The sequence below is a fragment of the Simochromis diagramma genome, unplaced genomic scaffold (assembly GCF_900408965.1).
Source record: "Simochromis diagramma unplaced genomic scaffold, fSimDia1.1 OVJJ01000337.1, whole genome shotgun sequence".
Lineage (NCBI taxonomy): Eukaryota > Metazoa > Chordata > Actinopteri > Cichliformes > Cichlidae > Simochromis > Simochromis diagramma.
The window spans coordinates 843,314-862,289 of NW_024386982.1; the positions used below are offsets into that span (position 1 = coordinate 843,314).

The following is an 18,976-nucleotide window of genomic DNA, read 5'->3' on the forward strand; positions in this document are numbered from 1 at the left end:
AATGCGTAAGCACGAACACACACAAACACACAGACAAAAAGCAGCAGACTCCTCAGTTTGTATTCCTCACAGATAGCGCATCATAAATATCCTAATTGATTTCAAGCAGCTGCATGGTTCTCGTTCATCATGTCTCCTTAATTTCTAATGATTCTCATGCTATGCTAGATAAAGAAGCAGGATGATGAAAATATTTTAGTAAATTACCGCTAAAAAGTGGCAACCAAGTGACACTTATCCATGAGAGGAGACCACATTTCAAAGAATGCAACATCAATTTCAGCCAAAGATAATGCGTGAGATTAATTTGCATTTTGTATTTGTACACATATCATGTCTTCTAGCTTTTGTAGCTAATGGTACACACTCTGTTATACTACCCATGTTCTGTATTCATTGCAGTGGATAAATCTTAGCACAAAGAGTAAGTGAATTTGTGTTTGGTTGATTATTTCTTTGTTTCTAACAATGCTTCTTGGCAATAAATCTTATATCAATGGAAAGCCTGTTTATTTCCCATTAAATGGTGTCACATTTGTAAGAACAAAGCATTTGTGGGTAGAGCAGCAGTTGGGTTGTGTGTCACACCCATGAAAAACTTAAGCCAAACAGCTTATTCTGCTATTGACTCTTGTTTGGTGTTGTTTATTGGATTGGGTGATTGAAGTCTGAAAAAACAAGACATACTGACAATTTATCAATTTAACAACCGGGGGGGGGGGCTCAGTAGCATGTGGAAGAACCACACACGGCTCTCTGGAGGTAGTGATCTTGGACCGGTTCGCTCACAGATTGGGTAGGGTAGCTTGGGTAGGCTGTTCATGCAAGAGTGACCAACACAGCCACATTTGCTGACGAATGCATCTGACAGCAGCATGTTGTTGCGTGCAAAAACTGTATTTCAGTGTTTGCTATTATCCATACACACACACACACACAATAGCAGCCCCTCTCGGGTAACTCCGAAAACGTTAGAGCACTTTTGCAAATATGTGATGTCTTGATAAATCGAGCAGGTATTTGAAGTTCACACAGCACCATTCTCGCATGAAAATATCTTAAAAGTTTATTTTGTGACCCAGAAAGAGTAATATTTCAAACTCCGCCACTCTGTGTTCCTCCGCCGCTGCCTCGTTTCAAGCTGATTGGAGACCAAAACAGACAATCAGATTTTTTTTGCATCCAAGTCTGTGATTGGCTGGTTTTGTGGCACAAATATAACGATGTAGAGAAAGAGTTGAGCGCGAACGAGCAGAAATGTTGAGAGCGCGAGCAACACATTGCGAGCAAGCGCAAATGCAAAAACTGAGCGAGAGGGGCTGCTATTGTGTGTGTGTGTGTGGATAATAGCAGACACTGAAATACAGTTTTTGCACGCAGCAATGAATTTTGTTCACTCAAATTTAGCTTTTCTTTGCTCAAAATAAATTTCTCCTCAAAATGCAACACTTGCACCTGCAATTTTTTTTTTATGTGCGCTCAGAATAGTGGCACAAAAATAACGCCATAAAATTGCACATTGCTTACCATTTGCATACAGATTCATCCTTTTTCTGTTGCCATTACTCTTTTTTATCTCATTCTTGAACCTGAATAACCTCTTGGTTATTCACAATTTGTTGTTAAAGCACCTACAAGCCTCTATATTAAGGCAATCCAAGTTAAGCCAAGAAATCATTGGGATTTTTAAACATTTTAAAATAGTATTCCAAGTTCTTAGACTTCACTAGAATATTATAAACACACTGAATATACTGCATGAAAGAGTAAAGTCAGACACTACAAGACTCCCTTTGCACTGAACTGTTTACTCCAAGCAAATTTGAGATTTTAAAACTTTATATAACGCAGTTAGAGCCTGTCCAGAACTGCAATAATGACATAATATGATATTGTCCAATAATGATTTTAAACAATTACACTTATTAATCAAGGTACTGGTGTTAGAAATTAACCTTAGTTGTTTTTTTTTATACTTGTCTCTTACAAATATACCATACAATGAAACCTGCTTTAGTATCAACAGACAGAATATGCAGGTGCATGTAGGAATGAACAGCAAGGTGGAGTGTTGTTGTTCGAGATGTTGAGCAGGTGGTGCTTGTGATGAATGCATACAGAAGGGTGAATGTACTGGGGTGTGAGGGTGTCAATGGCAGGGACTCACTCTGGCCTTGGCAGCAGGGGTGGAGGGGTCTGATGTCTTGTTGTTCGGGGTGGAAGAGACCTGAGGAGACAACCAGCCCCCCTGGTCAATACAACCTCCAACCAACCACATGCTACACCACAACGAGGTGGAGGACATGGGTGTGATCAAAAGAATGCAAATGCCTGGACCAATTGTGTGAGTGTAATGGATGTTAGAGCTACTTAAAAAAGAAACCGAAGAACCAAATACATTAACCAAATGTGTGGGTGTATGAATAATATCATATAATTGATAGTAGTGGCACCGGTTAAATGTTAGAATTTATTTTTGGGACAATTTAGCATGAAGATCAGAAGTATTGTGCATTCAGATGGTAGAAAACTGGAACAGATGGAGCCTTTTTAAAACATGACATTAGTACAAATGTAGTAACATTTTTCTTTTGTTAGTGACAAAAGCTAATCAAATACCATCATAAAAAAAGAGTGTTGGATTATTTATACAGTCTGAAAACAACAAATCAAATGTCACATTTCTGGAGTGTACCACTGCTCACATAAACAGCACTGATATTATTGCTAAATACTGAGGTGGGAAAGGCTATTAGTCACATAAACTCCTCCTGAATAGAAAATGTAAACATATGAGAGACAAAGCAATTTAGTATCACAAAAGACTGAATGAGTCAGTGCCAGTAATTATGATGCAGGGCGCCGATGTGTTTGTGTAAAGAAGCTTTCAAAGAGTAAAAGTGTGTTTTGAAAAGCAGGGTAGATGCTCCTGTGAAACACAATGCCTGAAAGAGTGAATGGAGCGGTTAAGTACAGTTCATAGCAATATTTTCCCTTCCGACTGCTCTTTTGTTACACACAGAAAAGTACAAGGTCAGGGCAATTTCACAGAACTATTTGCACAGAAAGCAACAGCTCCTTTTCTACAGTAATCTAACTTTAATTGGCCATACAATCATGACTAAACGCTACAGGTTGTGGAAGTTAAGCGTTGCTGAAAAGGTGCATGGATTGTGTTCCCCTGAATGGGAGTAGTGGTGACGTCTATGCTGGATACAACAACACCCAACCAAACACTGCAGTATGACCAGGCAGGAGAAAGTAATGGATGTGAAAGGAAGACATTAACATAAATATTTGTTAATCATTGTGCACCTATTTTGGTGCACAGAAAGACACTTTGTATCTGCAATTTCAGAAAAGGTCACTACAGACACATGGAAATGAAACCGATGTAGTTAGTGCAAAAGAACGCAAATTAACTTTGACTATCTAGAGAAACACAAAAACATACAAACAAGTGGACAAAATGTCAACAAGTGTATGAGGAATGCAACTATTAGTTGTGAGAACATTTAAATATAATTCAACATTTTGCAAAGTAGACGTTCTTGATCAGCCTCGATTATCTGAATGATCAACATAAAGCTTGAACCCATTAGCTTAGTTACTAGCATTCAACCCTACCAGAACCTCTGAAGCTCAAGAATAAACATATTTTATTCTGATTTCATTGTGTGTGCACGTATGTAAATTTGCCTGACTGTATTTTGCTACTCTTTAGCTAACACTCCGACGGACGTAGCTAGTGTGACATCAACCATTTTCATGGCTGCAAAACAAAAGACGATGCCACCAGGAGCTGTAGGTGCGAAACACTCATTTGTTAATGACAAGTTATTAGCCAATTAGCTTGTGATTTTATAATAGACATAATTCTCGATTTTGAATCATGATATGACCAAGTTTTATAAAACTGACTTAATTTTTTATTCAATATGAACCAAAACAAGTGAACGAGCCTATTAACCTGTAAACAGACAGCAAATCACCGTCCGCTGGCCCTCAGATAGAGAGCACTTTACGTACACAGCGTGAGGCACTTCCCCATTAGCTTTTTTTGTTTTTTTCATATTTGGAAGCCACATCCATGTTTCTACTATCTGTGCATAAACCGAAAACATTCACTGCTTAAAGTAAAAAAACACATATTAGCCATTTCCCTGCTTCTGTTTTCCAAGCCTATCCAATTGATTTCCAGCTCGAGCTTTAGTAAGCTCAAAACGTCTGAGAGAGACATCAAACTTCTCAATAACTCCCAACAAGAAAGAAAAAAATCCCTGCACATTTTCCAAAATGGCTACTTTCTCAGCACAATATTGTTCTGAGGCAAAACCACTCTCTGACGGACAATAGAGAAGATATAATGGATAGAGTGGACACATTATTTCACATGGCAGGGCAGACAGTGAGAGGATGATGCCTGTGATTCAAAGCGACGGCACACCCCTTCCTCTAGACACACTGTCACATAACATTGAAGGGAGACGGACAACACAGTCATGTCTCTGATCCATGTCATGACATGCTGGGCAACTTTAGGGTGGTGGAATACAGGTAGCATGCATGCTTCCTGTTCTGTATGTCAGTCTGAGATAGAACATCATCTGTCAGAACATTTGCATTGCAGCAAGATGCTGTTAAAAAGTGGATATTTCAGAAAGAGGAATATGTTAAAAGACTGATGTTAGATGGACGCTGGAAAACGAATATAGAGTTGTAAAGTTGCTATTTTCTCAGTTAACATGTACACGCCCTTTAAAATGCCCACAGTGCAGAAGTGACATGTTTCTGAGTTATTGTTATTTCAAATGGTGTCAAATTATATACACTCAGTAGCTCATGTGAGGATTGCTTTTCTCTCTTACTCTCTTCTCGTTTGGCTCTCAGCGAAGGCGGTCGCACTTTTCTCCTCTCCTCTCCCTTATCTTCCCTGCTTAGCTTCTTATGTCCTTGTCTTGTCTCGTGCTTTTTTCACTTTCCTGGAACACACTCTCACAGTCTGTTTCTAAAACCTAAAGAGAATTATGGATTTGATCACCTGGTCTCTGAATGCTATTGACACCCTTTAACGAGAAGTCTTGGCTCGTGAGAGCCCGAGTGCCCTGGAGGGACTTTCCCTGCCGGATACACGATGGACGGGTGGCAGACATGCAGGATCGTGTGCCTGGCGGGACTGTCGAACGCGGACGCTGAAGATGTCTACCTATTCGGAACCATGATAACAGGGTTCTTGCTGATCGGAGCTGGCTTGGCCCTGGCTTATCGGAGAATTAAGAAAGCGGAACCGGCTGTTCAAACCCCCCAAGGCTGCCCGCTGGGATTGAAACGATGGGACGAGGTGCGGCTTCTCAGAAAGGGCTCACTGAAGGCAGCATGGTTAAGAGCTTGGAGGCGCTAATGGCTGCAGTGAAGGCTCACAATAACACCTCTGAGCGTATATTGGATTACATCAGGGAAGAATCCACTCGGAACAACACCTCTGGATTACACGCGGGTCGTGAGGTCTCAGAATCTGCTCTGTGAGCAAAAGACTGAAAAGACCACAGAATTGAAGGTAAATAACATCATGGAGAAACTCGCAGCTATCCAACGGGAGACTGAGAGACCAGTGTCGGAGTGTTAAAAACAGCTTGAAATTCTCATGAGTTGTTTGTAAAAGAAAAATCACCATTATGATGTGGCTACCCCTTCGGCGCCAGCTGTGGGCTCAAGGCCGGAGCCGAACAAAAACACCCTGATAACCACTGTGTTGAGTCTGTTCCTTCCCATTCCATGCAAGGCCACCTGGGTTGGCTGGTAGACTGTTTACTTAGCCTGGCAGGGCGAAGGACACTGTCTCAGCTGAACTATGGACACGCACACACATATACACTTACACTGATAAGCACACACTCATCCCGCTCCCTTTCCAAACGCCTTCGATGCTTGTTTCCTGCGGGGGAACACGGCGGGTCTATGTGCCGCGCTGGAATGGTAGCGCTGTGCAGGGCGGCTGCTGTGTTCGCTTCGGATTACTCCTCACCCCCCACCCAATCCTGTGGCTTGTCATGTCTTTCACAATGTTGTGCTGTGGACATTTATGTGCTTTTTGTGCAGAGGAGACAGCATGAGTAGAGGTCTCTTTTTTTCCTCTCGTACTTTCCCACTGTAGTGTACATTTCAGTGTTTTTCTGTAATGCTACCGATGTCCGACTTGTATCCCCATGTAATGTCTGTGTTGTGTGTGTAAGGTCGGGGGGGGGGGGGGGTCGTCCCATTTCACTGCAGGGGAACCTGCATGTGGCGAATAAAGCTTTAATTGATTGATTGATTACTAGTGTTCTTCTCTACTGTAGGTCTAACCATAGCTGCACCGTGCCAACGGCACTGCTGTACGGCACTGCAAATATAACTGAATCCAGTGTATTCCGCAGAGTCAGAGCATGTAGTCATCTGATCGTTTCTGCACTCCAGGCACTGACATTGTTTGTACAGAATTATGAGGATCCAGGAACACATTTACAATGTTTCAGGAAATCCACTTCTACTGCGAGAAAGATTTGCAGTGCTGTTCTGAGAGTTTGTACCAGGACCTATTATACAGTTACGTTTAAGGTAAAACACTTGAAATACTTTGAATTCAGCATTTTTCAACACTACTTTTATCTATTTAAAAAATGTTATCTGTTTCAGAATGACCAGGAATTAAAAAGAAAAACTGTAAATTAACTATGAAATATGCAGAGGTTAAATTAAATATATTCTGACATCCAATCTCAATCCCAGAGTAAAGGAATTAATTCATGTTATTATGCTGTATAACACACATGCGCTATTTAAAGTACAAACCACCCATCGCCAAATCATTCGCTGTTACAAGAAAAGCATTCATTCATGAATCTTGACAGGTACATCACTGTCCTGAATTATTCATAGTCCTCTCTTGTGCTGTCTCTTTGTCTTACCTTTCCTCCACCAGGCTGGTACTTGATGTTGTCAATAGAACCAATCTTGGAACGGACGTTCTTTAGATCTGGTGTCGGAGCATTGATGGGTCGGGGGGTGCGGGGAGCACGGGGAACAGCTGGTTTCTTATCCAGGGGGGTCTGCTTGGGCACAGGGGGTTTGGTGATGACCCGACGGCGGTGAGTGGCACTGGATTCTCCATTGGTGGAAGCAGCCGGGGTAGCAGGAGCGGCGGTTGAGGCTGGGCGAGGACGGGCTACAGAGAAACAGAAATTATAATAAGTATAATTTATATATCACTATAATAGTATAATAATTTATATTCTAGTATAATATAGTAAAATTTGTGAAAATGTAAAAGCCTACCACTATGTCATTTACTTTTTATGGAAGTATGCATTGTTTTTCCTTCCCACTGTCGCCAAGTGCTTGCTCACAGGGGTTTGTCTGATTGTTGGGGTTTTCTCTCTATTACATTTAATGCTTATACAATAAAATATGTCGCTTAATTATTTAATCTAACATACTTATTGCTCTATATTACCCCAGTTCTACCAGTGTTGTGACACTTCTGCCAGTGTTTGAATAAAATCATGGGGGACAAAATTTTCGGGCTGCATCTGAAATTTTGGTGGTAACCTTCTCCCACGTTTGGGCCCAGAATTTTGTGTTACCATGCTGGTCCCTGCTTTGATAAAATACCTCAAAGTGGTCCTGAAGTGGATAAAGGGACCTGACTGGTAGAAGAAGTACTGGAAATACCCAAGGAGTTTTTGTAGTCATGGATGTCTGTGAAACTAACTTACAACTGCATGAAAACATGTGTATTGTGTAAGTTTGTGTATTTCCCCCCCAAAATCAACCTGTTATTTTAAGTATTTTATGTTTCTTACGTGTAGTCTTGGGTTTCTTGGCCTCACTGGTCTTGTTCTCAGTTTTGTCGTTCTTGTTGGCTGTAAGTGGAAAACAGAAAACAGGTTTTTCACCATTATTTTTAGGTAGCAATACAAAAAAAATAATGAGGCATTTCCAGCCTCAGGTGGTGCCCCTCTAGCCGTTCCAAAAATAGGCTTAAGGTTGCGAGGAGTTAGGGTACTTATTTTAATGCTCCAGAAAGAAGAGGAAGAAAAGAAATATAGACTATATATTAGGTTAAGTGAAAAAGAGTGGAAAGGTGAGCATGAAAGGAGTATACATATATATATATATATATATATTAGGGGTGCAACAATACTCGTATCGATATTGAACAGTTCGATACAGTGCTTTCGGTTCGGTACGCACATGCATCGAACAATACAAAATTTTTAATTTATTTTATCAACTTTTCTTCTGACGATGCTGTCTGTGTTGAAAGCTCAGTGGATCTGCGTTCGACTACTCCACCTAGGCTGCACTGTCGAGCGCAGATCCACTAAGTGCAGCACAAGCTAGTGAGACAGAAGCTAAGCTTGTTGCAACATAGCAAATTGAACCTCCCCCACCCTCATTCATACAGAGCCCCGCAGGGGACATGGGAGAAAAAAAAATTAAGACGGACTCGCAAAAGTTTTGCAAGATCTCGCAAAACAAACTCGGGATCTCGCAAAAAATTTTGCGAGATCTCGCAAAAGTTGAATTCCAACAATGGTGGCAGCTACTTAGTTGTAATATTACTCTTTCTGGGTCACAAAATACACTTTTAAGATATTTTGAGGCGTGAATGTAGTTGTGTAAACGTCAGATACCTGCTCGGTTTACAAGACATCACATATTTGCAAAAGTGCTCCGATGTTTTTGGAGATCTGACACCACTATCTCGAAGCTAACGGGAGGTCGAGACCTACTACAGCCGGGAGGAACACCGCTTTCCCGGCACATCGTGCCTCGATCTCCCGGTCGGCTTCGAGCTGGCGGCCTCTGAAGAATGCGGCTAAAACTTTTGTGAGATCCCGAGTTTGTTTTGCGAGATCTCGCAAAAGTTTTTGCCAGATGTTGCAAAAACTTCTTGGTCTTCATTTTGGTCTTCATGTGAAGTATGACCCTGAAGGTAAGCGCGTCATGGACAAAACAGTATGTCGGATGTGCCACGCAATGCTCAATTACATTGGTGGGAACTAGTGCATTAGCGCAGTTTGCTCGTTAACGTGTTGACGCTGTCCAGCCCCACGCACGGGGGGATCCGCAGTAGCTCGTTAACGGAGATTTGCCGTGTTGTAGCGTTAACGTCATTTCAGATTAACGCTGACAGCACTAGTGGGAACACAATGAATATGACTGCACATTTACGCTGACATCATCCTAGTGCAAAGACAAGTGAAAGCAGACAAAAACAACAAGCAGGCATGCTACAAACTTTACCCGAGTCATTTAGACAGCCGTTAGCACATGATTCTCCTTATGGGGACCTTATGGGATGTTTAATATGCTGCTGAGAATATAGCCCAGAAGAAGCGTATAGTATAGCTTTTATTTTGGAAAGAGCCATTTCTCTGTAATTAACTCTTTTCCAAAGATGAGTGATTTCTCGATCAGATAGATTTATTTTTTTATTACTTTGTTGTTTCAGCAACATTAAATTTAAAAACTGTACTTTTGAGTGAAAATATATATTTATAATTTTAATAAATGACAAATTAAAAAGGCATTGACATGTTTTTGTATCAAAAAAATATCGAACCGTGACACCAAAGTATCGAACCGAACCGTGAATTTTGTGTATTGTTGCACCCCTAATATATATATATATATATATATATATATATATATATATATAACACCCTGTTGAATAGGATACTTCTTTTCACATTAAATTATAGTAATGATCCAATAATATGACAGACAACATTAATGACTAACTTGAGCTGAGACTTCAATATTCAGCATCTCATGAGTTATTTGTTTATTCTCAAGTCTGTGGACACCAAATCAAAGCTATAAAGAGAGTGAAGAATAGACATGTACATTCACTGCTGTTGTCACCTCCTGTCTAGCTGATGTTACAGAAAACTGTTAACCGTACTAACACACGGTAAATTTAGAAGTGCTAAATCACGGCTCTGCCATTCTTACCTTGCTGTAGAGTTGTTTTCTTACTTGTTATTTCCGAAAGACATGGAAACTTGGATGAACTTGTCACATTTTTTTTGTGTCGTTTGGTTTTGGTTACTTTTGGGATTAGTTTTGATCATTTTAGTTTATTTTGTAGCATTTCAAATATTTATATTTACATGCAATATTTAGGCAAAGTAAAATACATTTAGAATAGATATGATTATACAGACCCGACAACCAAATCAGCTGACTTACAGACTGATCAAATAATCAAAGACTAAAACTAAAAATGTTTTGTTAATATTGTGTTTAATTAAGCTTTGTGAGTGCAGACTATTGTTTATCACTATATTATATGTTTCTATATGATGTAGTTTGAATTTATCACACCTACTTTTAGGTTTTATTGGCAAGGATGTGATTATTTAACTGATATGTTCTGCCCATAGATATTTATTTTTCTACAATATTGCAGAGCTGACTGCTTAAAGGCAAAATCAGACAGAAACTCAACAATTTCTGGTGACATGAAGTTTGTTAACTGCATAACATGAGTTTCCAGTAACAGTATGTACAGTTTTTGATAAAGCCACAGTATGTAATACTGCTGTGATGTGACAGAAACATCATGGACTTGGACATAACTGTTGACACTGGGGCAAAAGTCTCAAAGAGTAATGGAGCACTCATGCAGCTAAAATGAAACATAAACCCTGCAGCACATAACACCTATTGCTGTGAACTGGGTGACTGAATCATATTGTGTGAGGGTACACACAAAAAGCTCATATCTCCCTTGCTCTGAGAGGTGAGATACTGTTTGTCATGTGCAGACAAAAATACCAGTTGGGCTCTTCGAAAGCCAGCACTTGAATCTGATTAAGTCTAACATATGGTAGCAATTCAGTTAGCCTGTTGATGCAGCCTGGAGCAGCGCCAGTGTGCAATGCAAGTCACTGTTCGAGCTAGAGCAGCGAGTGAAGTTTCCTGTTGCAGAGAATATGTTGAGATACTGTAAGGAACGGCAGATTCTATTGTCCACTTTCTGCTGTGACAAAACAAATTTCCCACGTGTGGGACTAATAAAGGTGATCTTATCTTATCTTATCTTATCTTATCTTATCATGCAAACCGGTACAGTCAGATATGCTGCAGGTGCAGCAAAGGAACTGATGCTGCACTGTATCCTCGTACCTGCAGTCTTGCCTGCAGCAGTTGCAGAGGAGCCATTCTTACTGGCAGTTGTACGGGGAGCGGGCGTGGCCTTTGGCACAGGTGGACGTTTTTCCCCATTTTCTGGAGTCTGAAGAAAAACCAAAGAAGAGATAAACAGCTGTGTTCCTGAATTTTACATGTATGACTTTGTGTATGACTGCTGTGTGCATAAGGAGTGTTTTCCAGGCTTTTATAGTGCAGCCAAATGCAAGTAGAAAATGAAAGTGACAAGAGAAAAGAGGAGGCTAAGGTTTTAACATTGGGAGATTAAAAAGGACATTTGCGACAGATGGTGGCTGATATCTGGAACCACATGGAACAATCAGGGCTTTTAAAATGATAGTAGGCAAAAGATTTGTATGAAAACGCTCTCAATCAGTGGAAGACCTGTGTCATCCAAGCATGGCCAACAAGAGGACATTATTAATAGCATGACCACAGGATTATACAGTATGTTTAATTTCAGAGTCCATAATCCAGGGATCTTCAACTCCAGTCCTCGAGAGCTACTGTCCTGCAGCTTTTAGATGCATCCCTACTCCAACACAGCTGAATCAGGCTGTGTCCCAATTAAGAGACCGCACGCTTTAAGTACGAGCACTACGCGTACTACGTACGGTGCATACTATAAGTACGAGAAGTGCGGAAGAGAGAGGCCTGTGAAATGGGACGGTCTAGCCTTCGTCACGCTGTTCAGGTTGCCTAGCAACCATGATACTAACCGCGAGAAACGTTTCATACAGCTTTGTATGACAGAACTGAAGGAGAAAAAATGTTTTTTTGCTCATTCATTTTTGTCATGACATCACTTTGATTAGTTGAGTATCTGAGGCTGAGACCACGGGACTGTAAAACATGATTGTTGGGCTTCATTTCTGTACTGAACAGTCATTTTAAGATTAGCTAGTAAATAACAATTAGCTAATGTTGCTCATGAGACTAAAATCATCTCACTGTGGTAATGTAAATATAATATGGCCAATATTATATGTATTGTCAGATTAGTATGATATATATATATATATATATATATATATATATATATATATATGTATACATAAATAAAATTGTTTATATTTCCTATCACCTTAAATCTTCACTCAAAGACAAGTATCTTTGACAGTGTATATACAGATGTGTTATACATAAGAGACAAATATTGTTCTTTTAATATGTTGGCATTATTACATTTAGCTTGCTTACATATATGTGTAAAAAGAAAATGTACAAGCTGTGATAACTGTTTCTGATAGAATGAAGAGTAGACTGATATATTAAATATTCCTTTATTGGGTGAGAAAATCAGACCATGTCAAAACTGCTTTAAGTCACACAGAATAGATATCAGAGCCTTAAACAGGCTGACTTCTGCTGAATGGGTCAAACTGGGCAGAAAGTATACAAACACATAACATCCTTATAGAATATGATGTAACACTATAGATCAACTTACCTCAAAATATATAAAGCATATAAACAATTACAGCAATATGATTCAACAAACACAGCAGCTACTGATCCAAAATACTCAAAGCTTCATAGAACTGAAACAAACATTTATTTTTAGCTCCATTCTGCTGCTGATACATACTTTAGGTTTCTGAATATTAAACTTGTTGCTGCCTTTCATAGTGTGTAACTTGAAGGCCCTGGGTACTTTCTCCCACACTGAAAACACTGGAATGATAAAATTATTTGAACATTACCTAATAAGACTGATTCAGGACAGACAATTAGTTATTTTAAACTTTTCTAGCAGTCCTTCACAAACAGGGAACAGTCTGTCTATTCTCTCCATCTGTCAGCTGCTGCTGGCTCTTCCTCCTCCTCTTCCTCACACACTGCTGAGTTTGTCCTGGTGGATCATCAGGGGTGCAAAGCCTCACAGATGATGTGCAGCAGTGGGTCCCTCAGTCTGTCCTCACTCTGGACACTTGCAGTTGTCACACATGGAAATCAAATGTGTGATAAGCTGCAGGATTCAAACACAAGTGTAACTTATAAATACATGTTCAGACTTTTATTCCACAATCAGAAAGAAAAAGAGAGAGAGTGCAGGACAGACAGACAGGTGACAGTCTCAGGTGTATACACTGCTACAAACAGGAGGATTTAGTGTTTGTGTTATTACGAGTGCTAAACAAGAAGAGTTCCCAGATGGTACAGTGGACACATGTGTGACTCCTGTGATTAAAGCATCTTTCTTTCAGCTTAACGAGTTCAAACACACGTTAAAGTCCGTTTGGCTCGACACCACCAAACAGAGGCAGCAATATAACATAGCTAACATTAACAGTGCAGTGAATCCTGCTTGTGCCGTGATATTCAGGACTGCAAACCAAGCAGCATTCACTGACTTTCAGCTTGTTGTGTTTGTGGATATATGACTGACTTTAATTATCCATAAAATCATCACATTCTCTGTAAGATTAAGGTCGACTATATATATATATATATATATATATATTGAAGTAGAGGCTTTAAAACCAAGTTAACGCTGAAAGTACAAACATCACTAATGTCACATAACTTTGCCGACATATGGCCAACAGTAATGTTTTAATGTTCTTTGTTATTAAACATTCGCACATAAGTAAGTGACATCATATTCAGTACTTACTTTTGACAGTTCACTCTTCTTCTGCCGTCTGCCGTATTTTTCGTCAAAATTATCCACACCCACCGCTGCGCTATGAATTGTGGGATATATGGGACCACGAAGCATGCACCGGACTGTCGCTACCATTGACTGTAGCTACCCGATCCATACCGGAAACCCGATCAGTACCCCACATGCGCAAATCTTAGGTCACTTCCTCTCTTTGCCAACATTGCCACATTCAATATATTTGAATGATACGGTTAGCGCCCAGTTAGCACCTAGCATTTCTCAACAGCTCTGCCTCCTTTTCGACTACCGGGACATTTAAACAATGGATAATCTGTATACAAACAAATGCATGCTTTTCTCCTCAACACAGAGCGTTCTCCGATTGAACAACAGCGCTGTAAAATAAGAAAAATGGCGCCTAATTAATAATACAGACTTTGTAATATGTCACGTGAAGATTCATCAGCCAGATGAAGTGTTCACTGACAATTGACAGTGATAGCGAACATCATCATCACTATTCCAATCAATTCTCTCCACACAGACAAGCATAAACACACTCGACTATCACTAAGTCAAATTTAACACACATTTTGTAATGATGCTAATTCAGTTTACAATAGGGCTCATTCGCTCAGTCAGCAGGTGGCAGTATCCTCGTACACTGAGGAATAAACTGCCATTAAATGAACAGAAGAAGAAGAAGAAAACATCTGCGCATGCGCGGTACGGATCGGGTAGACCCGATTTGTACGGTCCGACTTTGCACATGCGCAGTAAGGATCGGGGAGTCCTGATCCGTAACTATCTTTTTCGTTTTTGTCTACATTATATTGAAATGTTTCATTATTGGAAACATTTTAAGAGATTATTATTCTTAACATCTTAACAGATACTCTGACCCATAACTATCGTAAAATGCTTCAACCGGAAGTAGACACCTTTTGCACATGCTGGGTACCGATCGGGTTTCCGGTACAGATCGGGTAGTGACACGGACCACGCTTGATATTTGGGGAAATCGACGGCGCATTTGGAGTACACTTCGAATTGGGACAGCCGTCGTCGCGTGGCGGTGACGTAATTGCACTCAAAATGCGTACTTCAAGCGTGCGGTCTCTGAATTGGGAAACAGCCTCAGATGGCTGAATTACCTCTTCAGTGTGCCATCAAGGTTGGCAAAGGCCTGGTAACAAGCCATTAACCTGACTCAGGTGTGTTGGAACAAGGATAGATCTAAAAGCTGCAGGACAGTAGCTCTCGAGGACTGGAGTTGGAGGCCCCTGCCATAATCTAATGGGCAGTGGTGGTTACATCGATCTTTCATGTATGGGTGAAATATATATTTTAAAATGTGAAATGGCATGTAAGGATCCTATTTTATAACTCTGAAAGACATATCTAGATATTAATGTAGACTGAGAGTCATCCAGTCTTTACCATCTTCAATGCCCTGTACCAACACAGAGCAGAGCAGCTATCTGAACGCTACCCCAACAGAGGTCGATTATCTTGTTAATAATTTCACCTCCTCACTACGTACGACTCTGGATACTGTAGCTCCTGTGAAAACTAAGGTCTCAAATCAGAAGTACCTGACTCCGTGGTATAATTCTCAAACACGTACCCTAAAGCAGATGACTCGTAATCTGGAGAGGAAATGGCGTGTCACAAATTTAGAGGATCATCATTTAGCCTGGAGAAATAGTTTGCTGCTTTATAAGAAAGCCCTCCGCAAAGCCAGAACATCTTACTATTCATCACTGATTGAAGAAAATAAGAACAACCCCAGGTTTCTCTTCAGCACTGTAGCCAGGCTGACAAAAAGTCAGAGCTCTTTTGAGCCAACAATCCCTTTAACGTTAACTAGTAATGACTTCATGAACTTCTTCACAACTAAAATTTTTATCATTAGAGAAAAAATTACCAGTAATCATCCCACAGATGTAATATTATCTACAGCTACTCTTAGTACCATTGTTGTTAAGTTAGATTCTTTTTCTCTAATTGATCTTTCTGAGTTAACTTCAATAATTACTTCCTCCAAGCCATCAACGTGTCTTTTAGACCCCATTTCTACAAAACTGCTCAAAGAAGTCCTGCCATTAATTAATTCTTCGATCTTAAATATGATCAACCTATCTCTAATAATCGGCTATGTACCACAGGCCTTCAAGCTAGCTGTAGTTAAACCTTTACTCAAAAAGCCATCTCTAGACCCAGCAGTCTTAGCTAATTATAGGCCAATCTCCAACCTTCCTTTCATATCAAAAATCCTTGAAAGAGTAGTTGTCAAACAGCTAACAGATCATCTGCAGAGGAATGGCTTATTTGAAGAGTTTCAGTCAGGTTTCAGAGCTCATCACAGCACAGAAACAGCTTTAGTGAAGGTTAAAAATGATCTTCTTATGGCCTCTGACAGTGGACTCATCTCTGTGCTTGTCCTGCTAGACCTTAGTGCAGCATTCGATACTGTCGACCATAATATCCTATTAGAGCGATTAGAACATGCTGTAGGTATTACAGGTACTGTGCTGCAGTGGTTTGTATTGTCTCTATCTAATAGACTCCAGTTTGTGCATGTAAATGGAGAGTCCTCTTCACACACTGAGGTTAATTATGGAGTTCCACAGGGTTCAGTGCTAGGACCAATTCTGTTTACATTATACATGCTTCCCTTAGGCAGTATCATTAGAAGACATAGCATACATTTTCACTGCTATGCAGATGACACCCAGCTCTATCTGTCCATGAAGCCAGATAACACACACCAATTAGTTAAACTGCAGGAATGTCTTAAAGACATAAAGACCTGGATGGCCGCTAACTTTCTGCTTCTTAATTCAGATAAAACTGAGGTTATTGTACTCGGCCCTGAAAAGCTTAGAAATATGGTATCTAACCAGATTCTTACTCTGGATGGCATTACCTTGGCCTCCAGTAACGCTGTGAGGAACCTTGGAGTCATTTTTGACCAGGACATGTCCTTCAATGCACATATTAAACAAATATGTAAGACTGCGTTCTTCCATTTGCGCAACATCTCTAAAATTAGAAATATCCTGTCTCAGAGTGACGCTGAAAAACTAGTTCATGCATTTATTACTTCCAGGCTGGACGACTGTAATTCATTATTATCAGGATGTCCAAAAAACTCACTGAAAAGCCTTCAGCTAATCCAAAATGCTGCAGCAAGAGTCCTGACAGGGACTAGAAAGAGAGAGCAGATTTCTCCTGTTTTGGCTTCCCTTCATTGGCTTCCTGTTAAATCCAGAATTGAATTCAAAATCCTGCTCCTCACATACAAGGTCTTAAATAATCAGGCCCCATCTTATCTTAATGACCTTGTAGTACCATATCACCCTATTAGAGCACTTCGCTCTCGCTCTGCAGGCCTACTTGTTGTTCCTAGAGTATTTAAAAGTAGAATGGGAGGGAGAGCCTTCAGTTTTCAGGCCCCTCTTCTGTGGAACCAGCTTCCAGTTTGGATTCGGGAGACAGACACTATCTCTACTTTTAAGATTAGGCTTAAAACTTTCCTTTTTGCTAAAGCATATAGTTAGGGCTGGACCAGGTGACTCCCATGGTGATTCCCATGATGCATTGAGTTTTTCCTTTCCAGTCACCTTTCTCACTCACTATGTATTAACAGACCTCTCTGCATTGAATCATATCTGTTATTAACCTCTGTCTCTCTTCCACAGCATGTCTTTTATCCTGTCTTCCTTCTCTCACCCCAACTGGTCGCAGCAGATGGCCGCCACTCCCTGAGCCTGGTTGTGCCGGAGATTTCTTCCTGTTAAAAGGGAGTTTTTCCTTCCCACTGTTGCCAAAGTGCTTGCTCATAGGGGGTCATATGATTGTTGGGTTTTTCTCTGTCTCTATGAAGCGCCTTGAGGCGACTTTTGTTGTGATTTGGCGCTATATAAATAAAATTGAATTGAATTGAATTACCAAATAAAGACATAGCTTGCACTGAAGAAATACATGTAACCTTGTGTCTTATACTTACCTTGGCAGCCTTAGCAGAGCTAGTTGCTGTTGGCGGCCGCTTGGCAGCAGTAGGTGTAGTTGCCTTGGGTACAGGGCTTTTTTTATTGGCTGAAGCAGTGGTGGGGGAGGGGCGTTTGGCCGAGTTGGCCTCGCCATTTGTGGAGAGAGTGGATGGGCGTGATTTGGCAGAATCTGGTTTGGTGGAACCTGCATTAGGCTGGTGATTATGAAATTAAAGAAGCCAAAATAATAGTAAAAAAAGGAGGAGAGCGCAGAAAAGTAAGGAAGAAAAAGAAAGACAGATAGAAAAAGAAAAAGCTGCAGTGAACTCAGCAATGACTGCAATGACAGCGTGATATAGCAGCCCAGCCAGCAACCATAGATAATCATAAAACAGGCCATAAATTATAAAACTGACTAAGCAATTTATAACCAGCTTAGAAAGGTCATGATTACTAAATAATGAAATTACAGGCCTCAAATGAGATAAAATGAGCAGTAGCCCACAGCTGCATGTAATATGGAAATTCAATGTCAGACACTGGACAGATTCACAAACACGTCAGCTAGCATGCAGTTAGTGGACAGTGAGTTTCATTTGTGTAAGCTTATGATGTAGAAATTTGTATGAAAACTCTCTGGCCTCGTGGCTTTAACGTAAACAGTTAGCTTAAATGCTACCTACTGGGAACATGTCAGTATGAAAGCGGTTTATTTGCCAGTTGGTCACTAAAGTTCTTTGGGTTTTTCTCTTTACTCCTAAATTTATACTCATTTACTCCAAAGGTGATAGTCTATTATGTATATAATTCTGTTCTGTATGTATACACCTGTTTCATTAACAGTAAAGCAGCTAAAACCGATTAATGAAACAGGTTCAATAGAGGGGAAACAATGAGACAACCTGAGGCAATACAAATGGTTTTACAGGTCAAGATATTTTTTGTCAAGAACATTTTTTTTGTCACTACTAGCCTCAGTGTAACTATTACTAGTATGAGACAATAACTGGACCCTACCGAGGTAGCACAGAATATCCAACTCCACCAGAATGGCACATCAATACATGCCAGTGCCAGAGGTTTACTGTGTCTAAAGAGCATAGAGGAGATTCCAGGAAACAGGCAGTTACTCTAGGAGAGCTGAAAAGGGTTGGTTCTTAAGCCATCATCAAAA

At 40.3% G+C, this 18,976-nt stretch overlaps 1 protein-coding gene across 1 annotated transcript in view; it reads right to left on the reverse strand.

Annotated features, from left to right (window-relative positions):
• The window catches only part of map4l (microtubule associated protein 4 like), a 122,850-nt gene that overhangs the window by 16,492 nt on the left and 87,382 nt on the right, over positions 1–18,976 (reverse strand). The window contains exons 8-12 of the mRNA XM_040039522.1: positions 17,820–18,017; positions 11,176–11,284; positions 7,842–7,901; positions 6,948–7,204; positions 2,168–2,227 (exon numbers count right to left, since the gene is read on the reverse strand). Coding sequence (XP_039895456.1) covers positions 2,168–2,227; positions 6,948–7,204; positions 7,842–7,901; positions 11,176–11,284; positions 17,820–18,017 — 684 coding nt within the window. The remainder of the gene's footprint in view (positions 1–2,167; positions 2,228–6,947; positions 7,205–7,841; positions 7,902–11,175; positions 11,285–17,819; positions 18,018–18,976) is intronic.